The sequence below is a fragment of the Pseudopodoces humilis genome, chromosome 4 (genome assembly GCF_049639895.1).
Source record: "Pseudopodoces humilis isolate 2021_Gansu_Grassland_sample_001 chromosome 4, ASM4963989v1, whole genome shotgun sequence".
Classification (NCBI taxonomy): Eukaryota; Metazoa; Chordata; class Aves; order Passeriformes; family Paridae; genus Pseudopodoces; species Pseudopodoces humilis.
In genome coordinates, this window is record NC_142203.1 from 19,012,345 (window position 1) to 19,030,269 (window position 17,925).

General features: G+C 36.4%; 1 protein-coding gene across 2 annotated transcripts in view; it reads right to left on the reverse strand.

Annotated features, from left to right (window-relative positions):
• Window positions 1-17,925, reverse strand: part of SMC5 (structural maintenance of chromosomes 5) — a 39,615-nt gene that overhangs the window by 19,424 nt on the left and 2,266 nt on the right. For both annotated transcript variants that reach the window (XM_088054388.1, XM_005532883.3), the window contains exons 3-13: window positions 17,505-17,557; window positions 15,221-15,383; window positions 13,117-13,251; window positions 12,409-12,549; window positions 11,064-11,225; window positions 6,639-6,710; window positions 5,533-5,788; window positions 4,212-4,366; window positions 1,576-1,689; window positions 511-605; window positions 173-305 (exon numbers count right to left, since the gene is read on the reverse strand). In XM_088054388.1, the coding sequence (XP_087910514.1) occupies window positions 173-305; window positions 511-605; window positions 1,576-1,689; window positions 4,212-4,366; window positions 5,533-5,788; window positions 6,639-6,710; window positions 11,064-11,225; window positions 12,409-12,549; window positions 13,117-13,251; window positions 15,221-15,383; window positions 17,505-17,557 (1,479 nt within the window). The remainder of the gene's footprint in view (window positions 1-172; window positions 306-510; window positions 606-1,575; window positions 1,690-4,211; window positions 4,367-5,532; window positions 5,789-6,638; window positions 6,711-11,063; window positions 11,226-12,408; window positions 12,550-13,116; window positions 13,252-15,220; window positions 15,384-17,504; window positions 17,558-17,925) is intronic.

Consider the following 17,925-nt stretch of genomic DNA (forward strand, 5'->3'; position numbering starts at 1 on the left):
GTCTTGCAATATGTTAGCGCATAATGAACTGTTCTCACTTCGACAAGGAAAATAAAGAGGATAAATAAAATTGCTAAAGCATTTTTTTGCGTTCTACACATTTAGTTGCTAAATAATTTCCAAAATAAAACTCCACACCACAGGTATGTTTGTGCTTTTTCAGATACCTCACCCTTTCAATCATGTCTCTGGTCCTCTCTGTTCCCACAGGAACATCATGAACACGGTACTGGTAACAAAGGTAACTCATCACAGAGGGAGGAGCATCAAATAACTCCCGTAAATATGAAAAAAACCCGTATGGGCTGAAGAAGAGAGAAAAAGAAAAACAAGCATCACAAATCACATTCAGCAGGTAAGCAAGCTGAAGTTACTGCAGGGTCAGAAAGAAGTCCCACTAACCCACAACTGAACTGACGATAATTTGAGTTGCATAAAAAATTCTAATATATAGCAAAAAACAAACCCACTGCATTTAAAACCATTTCCACAATACATTCAGATACATACTGTAATTCCTCAATAGGTCTTGAAGGTAAATTTTCAGCACATGATTCAGCAGGTGCACATACAGCATTCACTCTTAGTTTCTGATGATCACGCACCTATATTTAGATTGTATTAGATTATTTGGTAAAGACCAGAAAAATTCACCATATAAAAATAAAATACTAATTACTGATCGACAGAGTCAGAATTATTTTCAACTGATGACCTCTGGAAGAATTCACAAATTCACTCTGACTCAGAAATAACCAAGCTCTCTAAAAGCAAACTCTATTAACATCTCTGAAAACACTATGTGCTACAGAAAATAAAAGCAATCAAAAAAATCCAGAGCTAAGTGTTCAGTCTAAAGAGCTAATCATGTAAGTGAACTGTCAGTTGAGCTGGTTAAAGTAGCCTTGAACTGAGTTCCACAACCACACAAGCAAGATAAGCCCCCAGAATCTGAGGTATCACCAGTGCTGCTCAGGTATAAAGAAGTGATTAACTTCTGTGAAGAGTAGATGAGTCTTCAAAAATTGCAGGACAGTTTGTTACTAAATACACTGTTGTGTTGACTGTAGCTGGGAAATGTTGTGACAGTTTAATACCACATCTTCTGTTTTTTCCCTCCTGCATCATCTGCCTGGCTTTCAAAAGGAACAATCTTCTAACTGATTCAGGAGACAGCAGTATTATGAAATACAAGCACGATTTGATGCTTGGACCACTGCATGTCAAAAAATATGCCTCCTGCCTCTTTAGTCAAAGGCTAATGGAAAATTTTGGTACTAAATTTGTAGATTTTCATTCTAGCCATTTTCTTGTACACAGTATTTTCTATTCAAGTGATTATTGCCTTTCAGAGGAAAACAACCTAAAAAACTGCATTTTCTTAATATTCCTGCATCCCTCCAGTTATTCTAAGCTGTAAGAAAACCTTAATTATGAAGAAAATCTTCGAGCACTTTGCATTATATACTTGTTATGAAATAGATATCTATCGTCATACAAATTTACTTGGTAGAACTCCCAAGTTCAGGGCTCCTACTTCAGTACAATAAAGTTTTAAAATTGGTGCCAACTTGCCTCCACCAGAAATGTTTCCATATCTTCTTGACTCTCAAAAACAAAAGCCTTCATATCATTGGCCGAAATGTGATTTTCAATGTATTTTGCATGTCTACTGTCTTTCACATTGATCTAATAAAGAAAGATAATGAGCAAGTGATTTAATAAAATTCAAGTTACCACCCCCAAAAAACATTTTAAAATAGTCAAGATGATAGCCACACCTACATTTAATGAGAACAAGAAAACTCTAAAAATAAATTTTCTTCCTTTACTGCAACCAATTCTCTTGGGAAGAAACCTGTGATAAGTCACAGATCACTGTGCTTAATTTTTAGTCATCCATATCCTTTTCCAGCACTCCCAAAGTTATCACCATCTCTCACCATACCATCCCTCCATCTTCTCCATCCTGACCTTACTACCGCAACTACCCCCATCTTATGTCTAATGGCACTGCTCCAGCACTGGTAAGGGTTTTTCAATCAGCAAAACACCACACTCCTCAAGCTGACGTGTCTTTGAATTCCTAAGAAAAAAACCCCACACGCTTAAAATGGACGAAAATTTCCAAATCTGAATGAAATGTTAATGTTTGTGTTTTTCAGTTAACTTTCACTAGTAATTCGAACATTATGTCACTATACGTGACACACAAAGGCCAAGTTACACAGAACTACATCATTTAATAATCTCAAATTGGCCAAAGGCTGGGTACAACTAACAGCAATTTGAAAGCAGGAATTTTTAAATACACAATTTACATGATAGCAAAGTGTACTGGTTTTGGCCTAGGTAGAGTTAATTTTCTCCACAGTGGCTAGTATGGGTCTGTGTTTTGGATATGTGCTGAACAGAGGGTTCATAATACCAAGATGATTGATCATTTCTGAGCAGAGGTTACAGAGAGTCAAGGCCCCTTCTGCTCTTCATTCTGCCACAGTGGTAAGGTAGGGGTGCATGGAAGACTGGGAGGAAACACAGCCAGAACAGGTGGCACAAACTGACCAGAGGGATGTTCCAGACCATCATGCCCATTATATAACTTGAGGGAAAGAAGGAAGCAGGTACATTTAGAGTGATGGCTTCCCAAATGTCCTAGTTTAGGAATGGTACTCTTCAACTTAGAAGGCCCACTAAAACCATGCTACTGCTCACTCCCCATGTTCCCTCCCTGCTTCCTGCTCCAGCAGGATGGAAATGAGAACTAGAAGCCAAAAAGGTGAAAATCACGGGTTGACATAAGAATAATTTACTGGAAACAGCATTAAGATAAGAAAGCAACCAGTAACTGCAACAGTTTTAACAGTAAAAGGTTTAAGATTAACAATTTGCACTGAAAGCCCCCAACAAATACTATCTGCCTCTTCTCCACAGTGACTTTTCCCAGCCTGAAAGGGATGCCATTCTCAAAAGCAAGAGTCTCTTTCCCCCACTCCTAGCAACAAGGTGAGATAATATGGAACAAATTAGGGTCTGGCCACATCCCACCAGCCACACATGCCCTCAAGCATTACAAAAGTTTAACTACGTCCTTGGCCAAAACCAGGACACCAACTCACTGTTGCATGTGATGAGCCCCTGCTCTCCTGGAGATGGCTGAACACCTATCTGTGACTTAATTCCTTGTTTTGCTTTCCTCAAGTGCATGGTTTTTGCTTTCTCTATTAAATTGTCTTTATCTCATCTTGTGAATTGCCTAATCTTTTACTCTTCTGATTCTCTACCCGATTTTGCAGATAGGGCAGTGACTGAGCAGCTGTCTGGGGCTTGACTGATGGCTGGGGTTACACCTTGACACAGAGAAAACAAACCTACACATTAATTGATGTTACAGAGGTTAATGAGGCCTTAAGTAAAGATATTCTTATCAAAGCATTTATAAATTTATCTTGATGTGGTCTTTTAGGAAGAAATCAAAATTCTGGTAATAAGAAATACCTGGGATTCTATTCTAAATGAAAGCAATTTTGAGCAGTCCCAGTACACGTACAAAGCATAATAATTTGTATATAAATATTCTGATATTCTAATTTAAGTTGTAGCAATACATTATTAAGTCAGTTTGCAATTTTGAAAAGAAGTGCAACTGAAGATCTTCATCCTCTTCACATTACATGGAGCATGTATTACAAGAGGAGGAACACTCTAAAAAAAGTAACATCCTCTTTGAAAATTTAGCCCTGCTATTCCTAGATAGTACTGCAGCTATGAAACCAAACCAAAAAACAAAACTAGCAATAGATTTCTGTCTCTTGATGGCCAGGTAGAGCAAACCAAAAAAACCACTCGGAGATCACAGAGAGAAGTAACCACAGCTGAGCAGGTTGTGCTGTAAAGGGAGACACTCAGTTGGCAACTATTACTGCTTTTTAAGCAGCAACTAAGAAGTAAAGTCTTAAGTAGTAAGACTGGATAATAACTGGTTGTATCTTAGACGAAACCTGCAACAGGCCTCTTCTTATGGAGGAAAGGAGCCATCCCACCTTACTCAATTACTACACTGCCTATGGAATTCTAACGATGAATATCCTGAATGTACTTGGCAGGACATTTCAAGATGTGTCTTAGAAGTCTTTCAGTCATTCTTGAAGCCTTGTGAGACATAAATAATTTGAACATTAACAGAGCGGTATGCAAGTAAATCATCTTACTTCAAGCATCATGGGTTCACAAACTTTTTTTTTAAACTTGTCTTTGTTGTTTCTTAGCCACATAAGAGCAGAGTGTGTGTCTCGGAATCTCATTTTAAGGTTCTCTTCCTTCATATGCATTATATTATTAAGTTGTCCAAGGCGATCAATTATTCCTGTAATTTAAGGTAGTTTCTTAAACAGAGTCCACAGCAAGAACACATTATAACCAACATTTTTTGATATCTACTGACTACACTCCTCCAAAACTAAGGTTGTTAGTAAATTATAGGAACTAAGTTTCCATTTCCAGAATTGAGATGCTGCTACTTCTGAAGAAATCTGAAGAACTATAAAAGCTTAAAGCTTAAAATCTAAAATAGAATTAAAAACTTGCCAAGGAATTACAAAATATGTAGGCACAGTAAAAATACAGGAATTTTGCCCTAAAAGTATGTTTTTTCAAGACTTGTTCTACCTTTGTACTTAAAAACATCCTCAGAGGAAAGAGACAGTAGGACTAGTAATGTGAAATATCTGTGTTATTTCACGCTGGCAAAAGCCAAAATGTGTGACAATAGACTGCGCATTAAAGCATCTGCTATTCAGAAAAGACAGCTCAAAACCCGAGAATTTTGTGCTGTTCAAGGTAAAATATGTCTCCTTCCCCAGGTCACTTGGACTCTCTACCTCAGTTTCTTCTTGTTTCTATGGCAAGTTAAGCGCCAGACAAGTATGTGCAAATAACCAACATTCACTGAGGAATATGTATACAACACCCTCACCATCTGTCAAGCTTCAATTTTTTAATTTCATTTCTTAGAAAGGACTGATTGTAAATCCCAAACAAATGTAAAGAAACTCCAGAATTAAGGTTAGCTAAAGTTTATCTAAGAAGGACAAATGCAGCATCAGCAGCTAATATACTGCATATAATATATGATGTATGCTAAAATACTGCCTCTAAAATACTGTTTTCTCCATCAGGTTTGGGATCGTTTTTCACAACCTGCTAACTACACATCCTCCTTTAAAACAAAAAAAATCCCACCCCCCCCCCCCCAAATCGCCAAACTACCAAAGAAGTCTCTTAACGCAGAGAAATACTGATTCTTTAAAGGATAGTTTTAGTTTAACAGTTTAATTGTTACTTTTGAATCTTCTTGTTCAATTTTGAAAGTGGTTGTTACTTTTAATAAAACCAGTAACAAGAAAGAGGACTGCTATACATGTATTCCAACTATGAGGCTTGAAGTAAATAAACACCTTTCATTATTTCACTACAGCAGGACAGGCAGATTCATTAAAATAAATTGACCAAAAAACCCCTTACGTTACTTACTTTTCTCTTCCCGCTCTTGGTTGCTTTTTTCTGCTCTTAGATCACTGACATCATTATCAATATTTGCCCTTTCTTCTTGTAGGCTTCTCAGCTCAGTATTAACAGCATCAATTTGTGGCTGAAGATTCTCACAGACTGCCATTGTATCCAGCTCATTCTGCCACTCCTCTATTATTTTTTGAGTTTGGTTTATTTTCTTCTGCCTGTTTGATTCTTCATCTTTTTTCATTCTGAATGCTTGATTAATTTCTTCAATCTAAAAATTTTGATTATTTCCAACATTAAATTATTTTGGTATATAGAACCTACAACATATATCTAGTATACCTGTGCAACTGCTATTAAATGCTGACATAACCATTATTAAATGACATAACTGCTATTAAATGCCGCCAAACCCCTAGAGTCTGCTACAGTTCCAGCAGCACTATGACACAGTTCCTATTGTACTATGGCAGTTGAAGGACATAAGCAAAAATACAAACTTATAAATCAATTTTTTAATTTTCTTCATTTTCACAAAAGCAGAAACTTGAAAGTTAATAAACTGCTTAACAGTTACTTAGTACATCTGAAGCTTAGTCCATGATAAAGTAAAATCTATAGCCCAAACCCAACTTTGAAGTTTTGACTCTGCAGCCTCATACATTTCATTTATACATTTCTTCACCAAGTGCTTAGATGAGACTGTTTCACATACTAGCAAGGACGTTTCTTTTACAAGATGCAAGATGTATATCCTTAGAAACAAGAGCCCCAGTCTCTCATCTAAAGGGCATACTAAGTGCTGAGTAAATCACTAATGAGGCTGCAGCTTTTCAAGGAAAGCCTATCAAAAGCAACCTGTGCGTATACATCTCTGTCTATCAAAATACACACACACACTGTCTATTTTATTAGGCAGCTTATTTTATGCAGTATACACCTCTCTCTTAGTAATTCCTGTTTGACTGATTAGAGTTCTAAAGATATGTTGTGTACTGGAGGGAGTAAAGAGTGCAAGCACTTGCAGCATCTTCATAGAAATTTGCCACTGTGCTAACAGAAGAGCAGACAAAAAAACCCAAAAACAAACACCAAAAAATGTCAGACAGCAAGATTCTTACCTGTTTATCTTTCATCTCCAAAGCATCTTGTTTCTCTTTGCATTTCTGGGAAATATTTCTGATTTCAGCAGTCTGCATAAAGCAAAATATTTAAATTTCCAGTCATAAACTCAGTTATATTTATAAAAAGTAGTCAGATTTTGAACAACATCTTCTATATGCACAACTAAGTATGTACACTGCATTTTACTACTGACAAAGTCATACTTACCCATTTCTTTTTCTTAACTGTGTCTGTAGCATGTACAAATTCAGCAATTTGTGAAGACTGGTATAATCACATACGTACTGTACTGTTCACAACCAATCAGCTGTGTCTGCAAATTCAGGCATGACATATAGAGGAAGTCCCTAATCTGAAGTTAAAATAACTACATCCTTGATTTCAATACAAATGTTACATTCAGGTCCCTACAATTATAAAATATTCTTGCCTCTTTCTCCAAACCAACTTTGCAAAGAAAGGTGATACTGAAGAGTGAGTAAGGCTTAAACTCCTAGGCACAGGATGGCCAAATGAGGTTTCGTCCAAGCCATCCTACCTCTGAAACACAATGTGCTAGAGCTAGATCCTACACAACTGAGCTTGACAACTTGTTGGCTCATGTGTAGACATCCATGTCTTGGCTCCTTCTCTATCCTCAGCTTCGACAAAGTGGAAGAATAATATAGGTTGGAAGGAACTTCTTGGCATCACCCAGTCCCATCCCTTCTCAGAGCATGTTTTATGGGGTTAAGCTGCCCAGGCACTCTCACAGCTGAATTATGAACACAGGGGACGTACACTATCCTTTCCCTGAAAACTGAATTCCTCCCTCCCTGAACCCTAAAGGCTGAAGCACCACAAAGAGAATGCTGGAACACTGCAGAAGGATGGAAGGACTAGAAGTACATTCCAGTGCAGACACAGAAACAAACACAGCATTCTCACTGGAAGAAACATCCTACACAAAGTTATACTGAAAACATTAAGATGCATCAAAAATGAAGAAAATAAAACCATGCAGAATTTTCCCTACCACAACCTCAAAAAAGCACAAAAGTTTTAAGACTTACACAGGAGGTTTACATAAAGCCAACACAGAAGAAATACATCTGGATCTTGCAGCTGACTGCTATAAGGTACTGACTCTGTGATGCTTTTTCTGAAGAGCTCAGGGAGGCAGTCTGAAGAGGAAGCTCTCAGCTAGGAAACCGATGTACAATGCTCACAAAACAATTCTGAAGGCTCTCAAGCATAGGACACAAGTAAGGAACTGGAATTCTGTTTTTCATTTATCATTGTATATTCACCCATATGTTTATATATATACCTACCTACAGAATAGGTGAACAACTAGAATTGTCTTTATTATTTTAATTGTACAACCACAGAAGACTGCTTTACACTATAAAATATTGCTAAAAAATTGCATTGCATAGTTAACTCTGTTCAAATGCCTTTAAAATACCTGAACAAACTGCTCTGGAAATACACCATTTCATCAAACTTTTTCTCCAAATGGTTAATTTCTTTTTTCCACATTCTACATGATACAATTCAAAATACCAAGTGTTAGTAAAAGTTTTCAATCTAACCCAGAAATTGAAAGGGTTTTAACAAAAAAAAGACAGGAGAAAAAGTCATGTAATGTCTGAATATATTAATTAATGTAATTCCCAGATTTATTCCAGTTTTCCTTGCTGTTAAGCTCCTTCCAGACAAAATTAATACTCCATACTGGGCTTTTTGCTAACTAAGTTCAAGAAAGACAGAATGAAGATGTGATTATTTCTGCTCTCACATATATATCCTCATGTCAAGAAGCAGTAAGAATAATAGTCATTTGAGAATTGATGTAAGTCTGGAGCAAAAGGTCTGAAGAGAATTATACTCCTTATAGGTCTGTGAGAGCAGACTTAAAACACTAAACTGCTTTCCCTTAATGCCAAATTAAAACTAATCAACTCCTTCTTGATTACAGAATAATTACCTGTGAAACTCTTGCCAAATGCCTGCATTTGTACAAAGATAGAACTGCAAGTTACAAAAAATTCAAGCAGTCTATGAAAAGGTGAGGAACTAACGAAGACAAAGCAGCTTAAGCCATTCTAAGCTACTTAAGTCTTGCACTTCCACATCATGTCAAAACTATCTCCTGACAGTGCAACCAGCACTAATTCTCATTTCCAAGGACATTTCAACAGCCCAACTCTGAAAGCATGTGTGAGGGAAAAAGATTTCAGGACCTGAAAAAAAGTTACTGTCACGAAAGTTCAAAAAGCAGCAATACACCTCTCAGATCTTAACTTGCCTGGTATCTTACAAATAGTTCATCCCATAACCACATATATAATATATTCCCTTACGTCTTTTTTCCGCAATTCTGGACTCTGAGTTCAAGACAAAATAATAATCATTCAAATTAGACCTGGACATATAATTTAACATCAGAAATGAAGGGTTTGGAAGTGTCTTACTATAGTACTATATACATAATAGTATCAGTTATAATTAAGATAGGAAACTGTAAAACATCACTGGAAAGCCATATTAGAGTAATTCAGTAAGTCTTCTATAAATTACTTATTTTAAATTTATCCTCTTCCTGTATTTTTGTCTTCTGAAATACTGTAGAACAAATGTACCTAATCCAATTTCCAGACATAAATTAAGCAACACTTCAGCATATGGTTAACCTTTTGAATATACGGTATATGAAAGCTTTACTAAAGAAGTTTAGATTGGAAAGAAAAAAAATTATGATTCAAGTGTATAAATGAACCATCTTGTACATTCCCTCAGGTTTCCTTCCACTGTTTTGTAGGAAGTGCCTATACTGAGCAAGCTCCCTGCAAGCTAAAACTGAAATGATCACTGTTTGTCCTAGATTTCTCACAGAAACGAAGTACAACCTTTAACAAAAAAGGTTACTGTTATATTAATTCAGCCCAATACTTCCAATAACAGTGGTACCAATGGTTAAATAGAACTCTTCCCTGTTTGAAAAAAACGCAGTAGCTTGATACAGGAGTAAAGCCTAACAGAGTAAGACCTAGCAGGGAAAACAAAGTTCAGCAATTCACAAGCAGGAAGGCACTGTTCCATTATGAAAATTTCAAGCTTCCAGACGTTAACTTTACTCTAAGAAAGTACACATACCCTTAAACAACAAAAACCTTCAAAACAAAAAGCCCAACCACACCAAAAAAAGGTGGCTGCAGTACGCCTGCAACATTTTGGAACATTTCAGTATTTTGCCTCACAGCATAATAAACTCAGGGACAAAAAACCTAAATACTTTTACCAAAGAACTTTCTTATAATTATGAGGTAGTTGAGTATTCTTGAGGTACTTGATATTGTTGGTGCAGTGTTTATCACAACAAAAACAACAGTGTTGTGAACAACAATCTGTAGGAGTGTTTTGTCTGGTCTTTCTGGTTTGGTTTTGGGTTTGTTTGTCATTTGGGGCAAGGGTGCGTGTTTTGGCTTTTTTTTTTTAGAGGAAGCACATGACCAGCTTATTAGCTCACAGTGTATTAAATGCCACTGAAGTTTCAGACCTTCATTCTAAGAGATGCTTCAAGGCAGCAGTCCTCTACAGGTGTCACATGTCTCCACATCAACCCCTCTGAGCAGGTCACTCACCTTCAAACAGTACTCACTGCAGCAAACAAACATTCTCATGTGATCATTTAACTTTGGTTATCCCCTGCAAATTTGTGCAGCTTTTGCACACAATGACTTCTGCAGTCTGAATATAAATAATAGTTAAAATCCTGCAGGGAATTATAGTCCTGTTATTTTTCATATGCAAATAATATTTTTTCCATAAACCCAGGAAGAACAGCTGTTCAAGAAACTTACGTAAACTACTACATATAGGTAGATTTACCATTAAATTAATTATCAATGCATAAAAATATTCATAACTGATGGAAGATTACCATCTAATTAAAAAAACAAGTCCTCCTTATGAAATTTTGTTCAATATTAGAGGAATGCTTTTAGGCCCACAAAGTTGCAATTTATCTTAAATAAACCACGTTTTAAGAAGGTAAGAGGAGCAAGCATACACAAAACCAAACTACAGAACAGATGAAAGCAGACATCTAATTCAATGGAAGTACCTAACTTGGGGAAACTATTAACATTATATCCCAGAAGATTTTTAATGTACAATGAGGAGAATTTTTAAGATTTGCTTTTACAAAAACAAGAGAAGACTGAAGAATTGCTACTGAAGGCTTACTAAGGAATGTATTCCCTGAACAGACACGGGAAAGGCACTGAGAACCAAAGGCACAGGTGCTTCAGGAAAATTTCTGCTGAAACATCATTATGACACACTAGAAAAAAAGAGGTTATTACTTCACATTTTACAAAGCTGAACACAGAACACCTGAAGTACTACCTATGTTAAACAAGAACTTCAATACCTACATTATCTCTGGTTTTCATATCCAGATTCTTTAAATTTTCTTCAGCTTCTTGGATTTTTTTTGTCCACGGGGCATGCATTTCTTTCAGACTCTTCAGTTCTTTCTTAACTTGGTTTCGGTTTTGTTTCACTTCTTCATGCTGTTCACGAACATTTTCATATTCCTTGGAGCAGTTTAAAGTAAAACAATAAAAAACTTCTGCATTCTATTCCAGTTTATTTAACTGCTCATGAGTTTTAGAAAAAAAAATCTCTTTCAGAAACTAGTATTAGAGCAACCACATAAGTAATACTGCTACTAGTTCCAATGACCAGGAATTGTAGAGACCATTCCACCCAAAGTGAACAAGGACACCCTAAATAATATAAAATTCAACTAGCAGAAGAAACAACCCATTTGTCTGCAACTACCTTGTTTCTAAGTACATCTGGGATTATGGAAAAATTCCTTACCCCTCTCAATTCATAGTTTGAGACTACTTAGGTAAGAGTCTAAAAGCTAAGGAACAAATAACCACAATTTCAGGAGAAAGAAAAGAAAAGGAAAGGAAAGGAGCTGGACAGATTGTCATAGCAAGTAACAGACACAACCACTGCTGAAGTAAACCAAGGGGACAGAGTGAAACGCTTTCTGGAAACAAAAACTCCACCACACATCATAAATACCAAAGCTATTGCTATCTACAAAGTTTAACTGAAGATATATTCATGAGAGAAAAGAGATGGTAAGCAGTATGGTGACCAAGAACCTCCACTCTGAGAGGGTGGGAATTTTTGTAGAGAATGTAGTTTAAGCTGAAGGAGTCATTGTAAGTGATTTTTGCGTGTATGTTATACTCTGGAGAGAAAAAACATTAAAAAAGGAAGGAAAAAAAAATAAGGGGAACCACTCCCCAGCCCCCCACCCCCAAAGAAACATAAGACAACAATATGTTCCAGGACTGTGAAGGGTTCACAAAAAAAAAAAGTAAGATATTCAGAGGACCAGAGAGAGGAGTAGATTCATGTATGCAGGGGGACAGAGGAATGGAATGCTATTTGACTTTGTATGCACTAAAGAAAGTCCCCAGTTCAGAACATATGCCTAGCTAATTTCAAGCCTAGGGGTTTATTATTACTACAACAGTAATAAATAATGATAATGACAATGATAATAATAATATTGTTACATAAAGACCAACTGGAAGCTACAGAATTTCAAGACCTGGCCTATCTGAACTGTACAACTGTAAAGATATTTAAATTATTCTGGTCACACTTCTTCTAAAGCAACTTTTGGCCTACTTTTAATTTCACAGTCTTACAGGAAATGGGTTAAGTGAGAAAAACACTGGAAATTAAACTTACCACCCATGGCCTTTTCCTCTCAAGCATCTCTATTAAATCTACATGGCGCTTGCATTCATGGTATCTTTCAACATCTTGTTTGTACCGTTCAACCCTCTGTTTCATTTTCTCCAGTGAGGTGGTTTTTTCTCTGCACAAGTTCTGTAATATATATTTTCATGTTTTACAGTACCTAAATAGTTCTCAGAAAATAGTCTACATCTCGCTTGTACGTTAAAGCAGAAATTTAACACTAGAGGAGAACCATCCAAAAAGACAGAAGAGACAAACAAAGGATTAAAAGAATGGCTGAATGGCTAAGGACAGACATTGTTCCCAGAACATTGGTCCTTTTCCTTTCCGAAGTCTGTCTCTTCATTTTCAAGGAAGTGAGCAACACTAAAGCACAGGACCATGCTTGGTCATTAGCCAATAACTTTTAAAAGACATAAAAGATCTGTCTATGAAAGTTGTTGCCAGTCAAATGCCTAGAGAGAAGCAAGGAGCATTTGACGACAGACATGCCTCATCTTCTGGGTCTGGACCATTCACACACAAGCATGTGACTGAGTCAGAGTGAATGAGTTCTGAGAGAAGACAAGCATTACTTGGTAAAATCAACTTAGCACAGACTTTGTAAATAAATACCACTTTCTAATTCTGTAACATGTCAGGGTAAAATTTATTTCACTTTTCCTATATTCCTTGCTCTCTAAAGAGTGTATTTACCTCTAGTTCTCTTTCCTTTTCTCTGAAATTTTTCAATTCACAATGAAACTGGTACATTTCCGGAGGACCAATGGATTTTTCCGTGGCTTCAAGCAACTCAGTCTTACTCAGTTTTGTAAATTCTCCAACTTTGTCCTACAAAATTTTTAAAAGTTACAAAAAATTATTAAAAATGTAAATAACTATATATAAAAATAAAAATTAGAATAACTACATTAATGGAGTTATATTAATAAATGTTAATAATATTATAAAAATATAGTTATTAATAATTAAGTATATAATTCTATTATAGTTAAAATTATATAAAACAATAAAAATTATAATTAGAAATTAGCTGAAACAGTGCAATACAAGATTTATACACCAAAACATACTTCTCACAAACATCACCTGACGTAAAAGTTCTATGCTAAATAACTCTGTCATAGTTAATGACCATCTCACGGAATAGCAACCAAACCTTCCAGAGCATTTGTTCTCAGGCTGCTGAAGCAACCTCGCAGTATAAATCTTTTGCAGTATAAATACTATTACTAACTCAGAAGTTAAGCCACACAGAAGCTATTATTAAAGCTGGCAGCCAAGAGTACTAGGAAGTATTGCTGCTGAAGGCAGAAGAAGAGCTCAAAACTGAGACTGACGCAAGAAACGTGCTTGCTGTTGATATACTGGGAGAACCAGAATAAACCGGAACTATCAACACTAATATTGATTGAACTGACACTTAAGTACTAAAGAGAAAAAGCTCTTTTAAATACAAAGTTATGTTACCAGAGTATGCTGGAAGTTCCAAACAAATACTGTATGCAAGTGAAAATGAACCATCAAACATCTGGCCTATTTTTGTTTCTGCAGTATTAGCTTTCTAAACTTTAATGCTCCTCTGCATGTCTTCTTGAACTCAACAATAACCCAATGGCTAGGCTCTGATAAGGTTTCTATTTACTACCATTCCTGATGCTCCATATGAACTGGGAAGGAACATGTCACAACTTTAAGGCAATGTGAAGCAACTTAAGTATGTACTGCACAGGAATCCTTGTTGTGGTGCATTGTTGTTCATTATATTTGATTCAATTACATTCTTTACTGTTAAGTTGTACCTCCCCCCCTGCCCCCCCCATGTTAATACTTTGGTCTCAGTTGTGCCTTCCTACCCCAGTTGCCAATCCACCCTGATACCTGCCCCTTGTTCCCGAAAGTTCCCTGTTCCCCCTCCCATTAAGTTGTCAATCCTCCCTTAAGTCAACCCCCGCCTGGACCGCCCCCTTTGGAATTCCCCTATTTCTCCAAGCCCCATTGGCCCATGTGCCCCACTCTCCTCCCCTTGTGTTCCCCACTGGTTTATGTATTATGTAACCCCGCCTTGTGTTCTTCCCCTAAGTCTTCCCTGTTTGTTTATTATTTGTACACGCCCCATACATAAGTTGCTGTACCCCCCTGTATCTTTTGTCTTTCTTCCCTGGAACCTTCAAGAGAATAAATCCCTTTTGGAAGCCACATGGAAGACCTCTCCCTCGTCCTTGCTCCTGCCCTTGACGCTGGACAGCCAGTGCTGTAGAGCATCAGCCCTAAACTGCCCTGCTATCCAGGAGCAGCCCACTCTGGGCTCGGTGCCGGGAGCTGGCTGGGGAAAAAATCCAGCACCGCATCAAATCCTGACCTGCTCAAACATTCATTCAAATACAGAAACTGCCAGCAGTATTCTTTAATATTCTCTCTCCTTTAAGGCTTATTATCCATTAGGATAATTCTACTCTTACATAATTCAATCCCATACATCTTTAAGCCCTATGCTCAACAAACTTCTGACGCTACCAGAAAGGCCCTATTAGCAAGTTCTGCTACTTGAAAACCAAGACAGGGAACATCAGCATCTTTCCTTTCAGAGTCAACAGGTACAAAATTGTCCAATTACAGAACTTTAAAGGTCACACAGCTCCTCTTTTCACCATCACACCAGCATGGCTGCCTCATTCTTCTTGTTCTTTGTGCTGTCCCACTGAGCTAGCTGAAACGCTGCTAATGCTAAGCAGCAACAAAATCCTCTCAAAGCAAAGTACTCCATTTGCACCCACTATCTTTCAAACTTAATTCATACCTGAGGAAGAAACTGGCACAAATTGTCCACCTGGATGTTTAAGGCTGCAATCTGTTCTTCTACTGTTTTCAGGGTTGCTGGTTTTCTGTTGATAAACCACACTGATGCATTGCTCACCACATAAATCTCACGTGTGATAATAATATTGTCTGGTGACTTAAACCTGATTAAAAAAAAGAAGTGTTTACACTTTCAAGAATACCTGAAAAATGTTACACTTTCAAAGGTTACAAAGTGTCAAAAAATATTTAATCTAAGTTAACTGGACCATAGCATCAGATTCTCATTTTCATGATACAGGAAACATACAGTACTTCAATGATGAATTAAACTCACATGAGAGACATAAAGAATATATGCAAATCTTAACTTAGAAGTTACTTATATAAATGAGATGCTCATGCTGAATGCATGAAACACAAGTTGTTAAAAATGTGGTTTTTAATTCTTAAAATTAAGTTCTAAACTTAATTTAAATCTTAAAATTTTAACTTAATTGTTAAAATTAAGTTTTAAAATTGGTGTGAAGGAGGTGCAGTACATCTCTAAATATTAGTGCACAAAAATACATCAGTAAGCTATATATATTCCATTTGAGGAAAAAAAATAGCATACAACACAAAAAAATACTAATTTATTTTCATTTTCTGCTTTTAAAAAACACTAAAGATACACTAGTTTTCATTTAGTTTTCTAGCTCAATATGTATTTTCAAAAATTAAGTCTAGTTAAGATGCAGCAATAAAAATTATGTCAGACTCCTGGAATTGTGGTTTACCATTTTAATTCAGAAATTGTCTAGTGCCTGTTAAGCACACTGCTAAGGATGGAGAATATAGGCTTGTAGAGTGGCCATGTACCTCAGGACATTTAAGAACAGCGGTCAGTGCAGAAGTGAGTAAACACATGCTGCCGGTGTTTGGAGTAAACGCCAGAGGGATATGATCCTATTTCTTGATTACTGAATTATTACTTGCTGCACCACCTCATTTTAATTTATGAGACTTCCTTCAAAATACTTCCAAAGCCATGCTCCTTTCTTTCATTAAATTAACATATTTTTACTATAATAACTTGGGTTTAGCCACATTTCAAGGACCAAATTCAACAAAGGTAATACACATCCACAGCACTTCATTTTTTAGTTCCTACCAAAGAAAGCAATCTTCTGCATCACTGGCCTCCTATCCTAGATATTGCATTGAAATATTTTCTACCAATCAGACAAAGGACTCAACTACACTGCAACCATGACATGCTAAGTCTAATGAGCCATGAAATGCTAAATGTTCACACACTGCAAGATTCTTTCCAGACCTTCAAGTAACATCAGAATATATTTATGTAAAAACAACCACACCATCGACCTGAATGACATCCTATCTCCTGAACATATTGCCAGTCCAGTCTCTGACGAAGGTCTTACTTGATGACCCCCACAATAACAAAAATGGACAGGACTTTTTCCAAGACATGCTGTGGTATTTTTTTTTTTCCTCAATAAAATTTCCTAAAGTATTTTTAGGGAATCTGATCAGGGCGGCCAATCATTATACAAAGTAACACAGTCTATGAATCAACTGACTATCTCTATTTCTTGTTTCATTCAGGCTAAGGCTTATTAAAATCACCTGTGCCATAGCATCCACAAAAAAGGAAATGCGTAATATTGCCCTACACAGACACTACTAACGGAATTTTACAGTCCAAATTATTTCCAGTTGCTTAGTTTTGCAACAGCTTTGCAACCTGCAAGACTGCATTACACAGAATTAGTCAATTTTTTTTTACTTCTTTTCTATCAGTATGGGACGTCTTCAGTGAAAATATAAGCAAGCCCCTCCTACCAGCAGTATTAGTATAAGAAAGTGAAGGCAGATCAGTCTGTTTTAAGACTTTTGTCTTTTTTTTTTTCAATGAAAAGAATTTCAACCACCACATAATGATGATAGTAATGGTAGTACTGACTAAATTTAAGCCATCCGAATCTTAAATGTAATCAAAAGCTAAACACACCATATAGAACTATCTTCATCTATTCATTTTTTGTATATCAAGACAGAAAGGTGAAATGCTTCAGAAAGCAGCCATCACTGCTTATTTCTTGTGTGACAATTATTTGAACTTTATGTTCTGAAGTCTGGGGGAATTAAAAAAGGACAAATTAAAGCACCAGCTTAAAGACAGACCTCTGTACACCAATTTTTTTTCTCACAACTTTGTGAATGACTGTATGGGGAAATAATCCATCAAAAGTGCACGAGGAAATAATTCTACTACTTACAGTTCAATTTCCACTACGCCTTTCATGCACCCTTGCTTCACAAAGAGACCGATCTACAAAATTAATTTACAAGTTGTTAATCCGAAATAAAATGTATTATCTTACAACAATACACATTTGTATAATGGAGCTACTGTAACAGCATATTTTATTGAAAACTTACAATTAAAAGCAAAATAAAGCACTAACTAAAAATAAAGGAAGACACTACTATCTTCCAGAAGCAGCATTAGAACCTTCTCCACAATTTCTGATCAGCTTCAGCCTCCTGATAACTGATTATAATAGCAGATGCAAAGGAAGAAGTTCTCGTGAATTTGGGGAACAAAGACAAGTGAAAAGGCACTGCCAAATATCTGTACTAGAACTGCCAGTTCTAATAGTAAGAAAATAAATCACAAATAGTATAAAGAAATACCAA